Genomic DNA, 9,682 nt, shown 5'->3' with positions numbered 1-9,682 from the left:
GATTGGCTCAATCTCATTAAAAAGGAAAGAATTCCACAAATTAACTTTTAACAAGGCACACTTGTTAATTGAAAAGCATTCCAGGTGACTACCTCGTGAAGCTGGTTGAGAGAATGCCAAGAGTATGCAAAGCTGTCATCAAGGCAAAGGGTGGCTACTTTGAAGAATTTTAAATATAAAATATATTTGGATGTGTTTTACACTTTTTTGGTTACTACATGATTCCATATGTGTTATTTCATAGTTTTGATGTCTTCACTATTATTCCACAATGTAGAAAATAGTAAAAAAATTAAGAAAAACCCTTGAATGAGTAGGTGTATCAAAACTTTTGACTGGTACTGTGTTTGTAAACTATCGAGAGAGGTTGGCATTATTCACAGACAGAGCATTTTTTTTAGGTTGACTTGAACTTGAGTATTAGCTTGATAGGGTGGTGCAGAGTTGGTTTCAGTCTCTACTTGTCAATGCACTGCTTTCTGGAACAATCCATAACACAAAGTTGTTATGCTGCAGAACACAATTTATTTACTTTCCTAAAGTCTTTTGATAATATGCACAGCACATACACCATAATGTTGAACAGGACCTGTATAAAACTACAGACATAATGTTGATACATACTGTATAGGCTACATGAAATGCATAACATAAGGGGACATAATATAATTTTGAACTGAACGCAGAATATCACAAGGGATAATATTAATGACCACAGTAAGAAAGACATCTACTGCTCTATTCAATCCGTACCACGGAAGTTCAGCGTTAATGTGTGATTGAAATTTAACAACAATGTTCCAGCGTTAGCGGAGATTGCGTTCACATTAAACACTGCATAGAGATGTAGAATCTTAATTTGATCACCCTTTCCTGCAATGCAAGACATTTTTAACGTTTAGTGTATTTGAGGTTTAAAAAGTCTTCTGAGGTTCCCTTACAAAAAATGCATCAACACCTACAAAAATGTCCATTAATTATAATCCAAATAACAATTCACATTTCCTATTGCTGCAGGATTATTGTCCTGCTGTAACAAACTGGCTCAAATTAAGATCCTACATCAGTATGTTGGCTAAATCTGAAATTAACTTTATATTTCCATTCGGCAATTTGTAATGCTTCAGCTATACAGACTGAATAGAGAGCCCTGTTTCAGTTTACAGTATATGTCAATTTTCTGCATCTGCTGTGCCAAAGAAGAAATTATATTCTTCTTGGTTTAATTTCCACATATCAGGCATTGAGTACAACAAGACATATGTTTGAAATACAGGAAACCTTACAACGTAACAATGTCATAGATAACTTTATATATGTATATAAAGTTAGAATAATCACTAATGTGGCCGTAGAGGAGGGTCCAGTCATTTGTGTGTAAATTTGCTATTTATGAAAGAGTTTTTACCATACATGCATACAACAACAATATAGTTCAACCTTGGACCGGGGTTAACGGATGTGCCATCTAAACTCCGATTCCATCTCTCTGATTGGGTTCCTCTCTATTCAATCTCATCAGTGATATCCAGTGTCGGCTAAGTTGTAAAGCGTAGAAGCGTGGTTGCGTCATACTGTATGTCATGCTCAGAAAGACAACATAAATGACACTGAACAAACAACAACACAATCCCTCCTTGCTTCTCCATAATGAGGTAGTAAAACACTAAATCAATTAGAAATGAAAAAAAAAAAAAAATACTGCAATGACACAACTCTGGCCAAGACCATGACTTTGTTCAACAAATACAATGCAGGAACCGATTTCTGTGTTGATTAGTTTTTGGGTCCACTCGTCATTGTACTGACCAATAAATAACTAATCATGGGACCAGTACTGAACTGAAGGGTTTGGACCTGCCATCATCATCTTCCTTTTTGATGCTGAGACACAAATCTGGCAAACGTGGGTCTCCAATTCCTTTCAAAGTAGTACAAGTAGGATAACAATGCTTACTGCACAACCTCTGCGCACAACAGATCTTTAAAAAAGTGCAAAATCAAATTTACTCTTAAAAAAAAAATCTCAAGACACTTATAGCAGCACACAAAACAAAACAATTGTCATTATTCATCCCCTCTTTCTACATTACTCCACTTTCCCAAAATACAAACATTCTCAGGAATCATAAATAAATAACTTAAATATCTCACTCTAGAAAAACATTTGAAAGTGCATTGTTTCCAGTCTCTCTCCTCTACCCTTGTTGAAGGTACAGTCTCATTGGAGTCATTCAGATCCTTGGTAAGAAGTGTGTCACTGTCATAGCTGGTGTAACTCGATTTCCTTTTTTGGTTTTGCCAGTCTTACTCAGTCCAATATACATCCCTGGGTGGGCTGCTGACTCATAAGCATTGTAGTTATTTGCCAAGAGATTCTCCTTGAACTTGCACTCATCATTGTAATGACCCTGGAGAAGAGATGAGAGAAGAGAGGTTAATATTTACCTTAAAATAATCCAATGTACAGTAGACTATAACGAAACTCTGTTGGCCAAATGACCCCAATCACGCATGTCAATCTCAACACCTGGGATTTTTTTGACAATTCCATATTACCATATAGGCTACTGTACATGTCATGGAGTCTAGGGAAAGGACATGTCTACACCTTGTATTGAATGCATCTGTGGCGTAGTGTACTATGACGTTCATAAGCTACAAAACATGTACAGGCATGCCAAGACATTGACTATCATTTTGCTGTGGAGATCTCTCATGAAGCAAAGTATGTTGTGACGCAGAAATACATCCCAGAAAACATGTCATGTCTACTTACAGATCCATAGAGCTTCCCTTTGCTGTTCATTGCCAGAAACATACCACTTCGGACGCCAAAGAGCGTCACAACCCCTCTCTCCACAGGTGATATCTCAAGGAGACCTGAAATGAGACAAAGAATATCACTGCTATGTTTACACTGTACTTATCTACACCAAAACGAAGTTGTTTATAATCCATTGTGTTGTAAAACTAGACGGAGTAGATAAGGACAACTGTAGTAGACAGGTCTGTTTAGGTCTCTGTTTAAACTGGTACTGGAACATCCTGCAAGGAAATGATGCTTTCCTCCCTTGATACTAGGTGATGAATTGGAGCATCGAGTAGGCCTAGGCTAAATATGATCTAGACTTCCTTTCAGTCAAGTACCCAGTAACAGGTTGGACTTTTGATTAAATTGCCTACGTTGGGCTTGCACAATAAAACAAGATAAAAAAACACAACAACTTGGTCTTGTCTCTGTGGCTCTATTTGAGGATTGTTTAAAAAAAAAAAAAACATATTCTCATTTGTGAGGAAAGAAGAGAAAAATAGTCCATATTTTCTAATGGGTCCTGACTTTATGCACTACTGGACCTAATACCATAATGTATTATGATGACTAGTCTATTCTCCATAATACCTCCCGAGTTGTCTAAGGCACTGCATCTCAGTGCAAGAGGTGTCACTGCAGTCCCTGGTTTGAATCCAGGCTGCATCACATCAAGCTGTGATTGGGAGTCCCATTGGCCCAGCGCCGTCCAGGTTTGGCCAGGGTAGGCGGTCATAGTAAATAAGAATTTGTTCTTATTTTGAGGTATTTTGATCTAATATTTTGTGATTTTGAAAAAAGTTATATATATACTTGAATGGGGTTAGATCTATAAACAGTTTTATATATACCAGTGAGCCCAAAGATAAATAATCCACTTGGTTAGAGAGATGTTTTTTATAACGTTTTAATAAAATAGTACATTTTAAAGTGAGTGTGTTTGGGGCAACCCCCCCCCCCCCCCCCCCCCCCCACACTCTCAGATCTGGTATCATCCCTGATTCCTTTTGACATTTCAGAAACATGTCCCGAAGCCTTTTTAATTGAAAAAAAAGACCAGCGAAAATTGTTCAAGGAGGCGCAATAAATAAAAGCCTTGCAAAGAAGCCGAAATGAAAAATCACTTTTGGCTAAAACACACCGTTGCATCCTTCGACTGTAGTCACATGGGACAATAACACTAACATCCATGTGACGTCAATTCGCTAGTAGCCTAATCTAAACACAGTATTATGCTCAAGTTGGCACGGTGCCCATTCACACAACTCGATCCCACAATATGAATTTCCAAAGTGGTGGCGCATGGCATAAACAGGTTGCAGACCAAGAGAGGGGCATCAAACAATTGGCGCAAAGATGATGAGTTCAATAAAAGCATGAGAATGAACTTACTGTATCTATTTTCGTTATGTATTCCAGTTATCTTTCCGTCTGGTAAAACTTGAATATGAAACCCAATGCCGACATTGCAGTATAGACGCCGAAGTCTTTTGATGCCTGTAAGATAGTCACCGTCTCGGTTGATTTCTCTTTTTTCCCATGGGTTTCGAGCCAGTGAGCGAGAGTAGAGCGTTTCCCAATGGCGCTCTGGAGTGTCGGTCTGCCTACCCGCGAATGGGGCAGTGCGCACTGAGGTACACACTAGTCCCCACACCAGAAGCGGTACTGGTAGCCAGGACGCGTGGACAGACATCCCTGTGTGCGGTCGGTCAGTGCTGTGTTTGAAGAGGTTTTACAATTCCCCAAATCCCCTTTCCCCTGTCCGTGGTGCTCACAGGTTGACAAAAAAGTTGTGGAGACTGTGGGACTCAGTGAGCCTCACTAGTCTATCCAGTGAAAAAGTTAACTTATTTCTGAGTCTGCATGAAGTCTTTTCTGTAGGCTACTTCAATGGCTCCGCTGTTTTTTGTTTTGTTTTTTGTATTACTCTATTCCGAGTTGCTTTGTGTTGGAGTTGTGAGTTGTCAGGCGTATTGCAGGACATGGCCATGTATCTCCTCTCCTGACGATACTTATATGTGCTCCGAAATTTCATCACACGCCACCTACTGCACCAAAATGTTGCTCTCAACTCTTAGAGTCGGAGCAACCTTCGACGCAAAGTCATTAGAAAACCACCTCCCTTTCTTGTGCACTTTGATATCGGAGTGGCGGTGGGCAAGCAATTCAATGCGCTCGGTTGATGTATTGACTGTAATGTTAGTGTGAGCTGACACATGTAACCTATATAAAAACGTTTTGCCCAGCCTGTATATAGTGTATTTTTATCTTGCTCTTCCCAGGCTTCTCAATGTGTGTCCAGGCGACAGGATGAATTACGCATGGGATCGTTGTCTAAAACTTCCTCCGATATCGTCTGAAATAAAACAAATGTGTTGCAGGATGCAGAATAGGAAGCTGAAAAGCCAGCAGACTGTTGCACAGTAGACAGTGCTATAAATGAAACCATAACAGGAAAACAACAGCACTTTAGTGGAATTTCCTACTTTTACAATAATGGAAATAAGAGACAGGTGGAGCGAAAACAATTATTTAAATGGGACAATGTCAACAATAAGGTTATATTTGTATTATTTTGATGCAAGACAAATACTTTAGCATCTTAAAAAGGTTGGAGACATTATCAACCCAAGTCTCCTGCATGGGGATGAGGGATCTACAGTAATCTGATACAGACATCTTCTGTTCATCTGATCAGCTAAACACAATGTAAAACACCCAGACTGTACCAAGCGATTACGCACAGGGTTCCAAGGCTTTACGCACAGGATGTTGGAGTTGTCCATTATTAGACTCAACTTCTGGCCCATCGTGTTCAGTGATGCGTAAAACACCCATGCAATACCAATGCACGTCCATAAAAGTTAAATAAAAGTTAATATCAAAGGTTTGCTCGATGTTTGAACCCTATGTGTGACCGTCCAGACCTTGGAAAGCCTATTGCCACTCTGCCAGTGTAATACACAACCGGAATGACATTGAGGTGTCAATTGGTGCGTGAGGCGCAGCGACTTTTGCACCTGTTCACAAACATGATTTAATTATTTCAAGCTGGCGAATTACTGGTGGAAAAATTGCGGCGAATTGTTGTTAAATTATACATAAAACAAAGACTGAGGGCCATGTAAGAAGCTATATTAAATCCACAGGAGGTGGGTGGCACCTTCATTGGGGAGGACAGACTCATTTTAATGGCTAGAGTGGAATGAGTGGAATGGTATCAAATACATCAAACACATGGGTTCCATTTGTTTGTTGCCATTCCATTAGCTCCTTTCCAACCATTATTATGAGCCGTCCTCCTCTCAGCAGCCTCCACTGATAAATCTCTATTTACTTTTGATATAAGGTGGTCCTGAGTTTAAGTCAAAAACGGTCCATGTAATGTCTGTGACACCATTACTTTGGCAAAATTCTCAAATATACTTAACTTTATTTGATGTTTAAAATGTGTTTTTGGTATTAAACTTCCAACAATATTGCTTTGGAATCGGTTCAGAGTAAATGTTTAACGCAAACTCATGTCCGAAGAAAAATATTAGCCTTTAGTCTGATATTTAGACAGCCTACTTATTTTATTTGATACTTGAAAAAAAGTCTGAAAATCTTCAGGTTTAGGTAATTAATTGCTTTGCAAGAATCAAACTTCAACACAGTCTTTTAGATCGTTTTTTTTTATTAGATCGATGGTTGTTGATATTTACCCATATCGTATCACACAAGAGCCGAAATATGAATAATAATTTCAGGCTTCTGAGTTCTAGCCTATACGTAGGCGTTCCAGCTGCTCTCCATGGTACTACATTTTAGCCACGTGGTTTTGCGTTGTCGTCAGATCGATGCTGGACGGGGTGCCGCATCCAGGATGTCTGTGTTCAACTTTTCACAGGCTGTGAAACAATGTATGTTAAAGCCACAGTCCGTCACTTGTTTCAGTAATTTCAAATAATAAAATACATTGATTTTGTAAGACAATGATTTATGACTACCTACAACTGTCTAACCTTATCATTACTCCAAAAACGAATGACCTGTGCTCCTTTCGTTATGTTTCTGTTGTCATTGGGAAATTGGTCATCTAATAATAGCTTCAAATATGTATTTTAACGAGTACAGTTACTCTCTTGGAATGTAATTTAATGTGAACAGAACGTCTGAAGAGAAGTGGTTTTACTTGCTGCCCCTAGGGTGCAGTGTCTACTAATGAACAGAACCGATGCTACACATTGAAAACAGAACCCAAAGGCTGCGTTTACACAGGCAGCCCGATAATTCCACAAAACTCTAGACTATTTGCCTAATTCTTAAATAAAAATATAGACTGCCATGATTAATGAAACTTGAGTTATATAAACCAGTAGAAAAACAATGCAAAAGCAATTTTGATAGAAAATGTGTTCATGATATAAAAATCAAATAAATAAACACCACAATGGTAATATACATAATATTTATCATTTGCAAAAACTTTTACCCATAGTAACGTACATCAGGATGGGACCTGGCATGCATCAAGCTTTACCAACGGAGTCACAGAGGACAATATACCACTGATTGTACAAGTGCTTTTTTGTACATTATATTCTTGTGTAAATCCACATGCATCCTTCCAGACATCTTCCTATGAAATGGTCATCAAGAAAAATACAGGACATTAACTTCATGTAATTCCAATGATGTGATTTAACAGTAAGAGTACACAGATACGTTATATTCAAGACACTGATCACTTTATTCACAGGACAGTATCATTATGCCGGTTTAAATGAGGGCAGGGGTAGCTTGTATCTCTCAGTCACCAGTCATGCTCTTCCCACAGTCCACGTGTCTGACAAGTGAGACTTGTCATCAAGCTCCCTGGAGATGGACACATCTCTATCTCCTCTGCCCTGTTCCCCCTGTGAGTCCGAGGGCCGTCTGCCTGTACCCCAGACTACTGTTGATCAACAGGTGAACCATGTCATGGTCCTCGTTGCCCAGGACCCTAGGCAGGAAGAGGGAGGCCTTCTCTGTCTTTCGGGTCTTCAGGCCCCGCCTTGGCTGGCCCTTTCCATTGATTGACACATACCACAGCCTCCCAGCGCTCACCCTTTGCTTACTTCCTGTTGAGGTGGAGTGTGGGGTCGTCCGGTAGCGGTGGGAGGCGTAGGTGTTGTAGCCTAACTCATGGATCCGCTCCATGAACTCACACTCCTGGGTGAAGGCAGCCTGAGAACAAAATGACTTTAGTTGAAACCAAATAAAGTTTTTCCAAATGTAACAGAGACTATATATGAATGGTAGTCAATTATCCAATTATTAGAAAGAGAGAGAGAGAGAGAGAGAGAGAGAGAGAGAGAGGGAGAGAGAGAGAGAGAGAGAGAGAGAGAGACAGAAGGACAGACAGACAGACAGAAGAACAGAGGCAGGACAAAGATAGAGCTCAGAGATCATCTCTCATTTACAGATGCATGTAGTCGTCCTTTTTGGTTCATGGCCAGATATCTCCCGGAGAACAGTCCTTTAATCATCACCAGTCCCACATCCACTGCTGTGATCTCCAATATACCTCAATTGGAAAACAATTTAGTCAATAAAAAAAAAAGTTCATTCATTGTCATTTCATGGAATGAGAAGTGATACTTATGTCAGTGTAATAACAATGTTATTATAATGTATATACCACTACAGTTGTGTTGGATGCAACAACAATGTTGTATGGATTTTAGTTAAGACTTCAGTAACACTTTACATCATCATCAGGCAGTCTTCTGGTCTCTCCAATGTAGCCTTCCAAATTGCCAATGCACAGTGGCTAGTAGGAACGACCCCCATAATTAAGAAGTAAAACAGAGCTCTGTTTTAACGGAGAAATCATGAATGTCTACTTTAAAACTATTTCCAATCATGTATACCGTGGGACTATCCTTGTTAGTCTTTAGCCTCTATAGTGGCTGAACATAAACTTCAATATATGTATAACATATAAGAAGGCAGAAATAAGAGCGTAAATTATACTGTACTCACTGAAAGGGTTATGCTCCTCCAGGGTCCCATCTATTTTCCCATTGGGATGTATTTGTAAGTGATATTTTGTGGCACAGTATAGCTTTCTGTGTCTCGGTGCTCCCCCAAGGTGCTCATACACTCCTCCGCGCCCCACAGCATCCCTGCGCTGCCTCGGGTCACAGCTCTGCCCACCGACACTCTGCGGAGTAGATGTCCTGACCACCGAAGAAGAACGAGGCTTTTGGTGACAGGGGTGTAATACATTCACCAATAGCAAGACCAGAATTATAACCATTGTGGCATGGCCGAAAATAGTATATTAGTCCTTTTCCATGAGTGACATAAACGGACTCAATAGTTTCCATCGAATTCTTAGGAAGTCCATTAGTCCAGTCCGATAAAATGGATCCACTTTAGATACATTCGTTTTGCCAACAGTAACTCGCTTTCAGTCAACCTGATTTTGAAATCGTCATGGAAATGAGACGAGTACACCGTGAAGATGTCCAAGTTGCGCGCAAAATAAAAGCCCTCGTTCATTCGATAGCCCTTTTGCGGCGATTGTTACGACGGAGAAAGGCAAGGTACGGTCTTGTGTGAGCTATGAGAATGCAGTAGGTATGGATGGATAAAACATGACATTACACACAGAGGCTCATTGCTGAAAGCAGCTTCACAAAGGGCGAGCCAGCCATCTGAGGACAGAGCGTTCCTCTCAGCTTTACTTTTGATGGATCCAAAATGCCAATTAGACATTCCAAAATTATAGCCTACAGCATGGGTTTCAACACCAGCATTCCCCTGGTCAATTCAAACTCCCAACTCTTGCCCACTTGGTGGAAAGATGCTAAAACGAAGACATCGGTGGTAAAGATGGCAGAA

General features: G+C 40.0%; 2 protein-coding genes across 2 annotated transcripts; both read right to left on the bottom strand.

Annotated features, from left to right (window-relative positions):
* Positions 1-520: 520 nt before the first annotated feature.
* Positions 521-4,799, bottom strand: LOC106561638 (fibroblast growth factor 4B-like). The gene is made up of 3 exons (XM_014125764.3): positions 4,205-4,799; positions 2,780-2,883; positions 521-2,411 (listed from the first exon to the last, which is right to left on the bottom strand). The coding sequence occupies exons 1-3, from the start codon at positions 4,503-4,505 to the stop codon at positions 2,235-2,237; spliced, it is 582 nt and encodes a 193-aa protein (XP_013981239.1). The 5' UTR covers positions 4,506-4,799; the 3' UTR covers positions 521-2,234.
* A 2,463-nt stretch (positions 4,800-7,262) lies between these two features.
* Positions 7,263-9,442, bottom strand: LOC106561637 (fibroblast growth factor 3). The gene is made up of 3 exons (XM_014125762.3): positions 8,819-9,442; positions 8,257-8,360; positions 7,263-8,020 (listed from the first exon to the last, which is right to left on the bottom strand). Exons 1-3 carry the CDS (start codon positions 9,093-9,095, stop codon positions 7,688-7,690), a joined length of 714 nt encoding a protein of 237 aa, XP_013981237.1. The 5' UTR covers positions 9,096-9,442; the 3' UTR covers positions 7,263-7,687.
* Positions 9,443-9,682: the final 240 nt, after the last annotated feature.

The sequence above is a fragment of the Salmo salar genome, chromosome 10, assembly GCF_965601325.2.
Source record: "Salmo salar chromosome 10, fSalSal1, whole genome shotgun sequence".
In the NCBI taxonomy this organism is placed as follows: domain Eukaryota; kingdom Metazoa; phylum Chordata; class Actinopteri; order Salmoniformes; family Salmonidae; genus Salmo; species Salmo salar.
Note: the sequence above shows the minus strand (reverse complement) of the source record. Positions and strands in the feature narration are given on the sequence as shown.

Bases quoted from the DNA above. Each gene is read 5' to 3' on its own strand.
- LOC106561638 (XM_014125764.3), bottom strand. From the start codon at position 4,505: ATGTCTGTCCACGCGTCCTGGCTACCAGTACCGCTTCTGGTGTGGGGA. The intron at 2,884-4,204 runs GTAAGTTCATTC...GTCTCATTTCAG, and splicing joins ACATAACGAAAATAGATACA to GTCTCCTTGAGATATCACCT. The intron at 2,412-2,779 runs GTAAGTAGACAT...TCTCTTCTCCAG, and splicing joins AAGGGAAGCTCTATGGATCT to GGTCATTACAATGATGAGTG.
- LOC106561637 (XM_014125762.3), bottom strand. From the start codon at position 9,095: ATGGTTATAATTCTGGTCTTGCTATTGGTGAATGTATTACACCCCTGT. The intron at 8,361-8,818 runs GTGAGTACAGTA...TTTCCAATTGAG, and splicing joins GGAGGAGCATAACCCTTTCA to GTATATTGGAGATCACAGCA. The intron at 8,021-8,256 runs GTAAATGAGAGA...TTTTGTTCTCAG, and splicing joins AAGGACGACTACATGCATCT to GCTGCCTTCACCCAGGAGTG.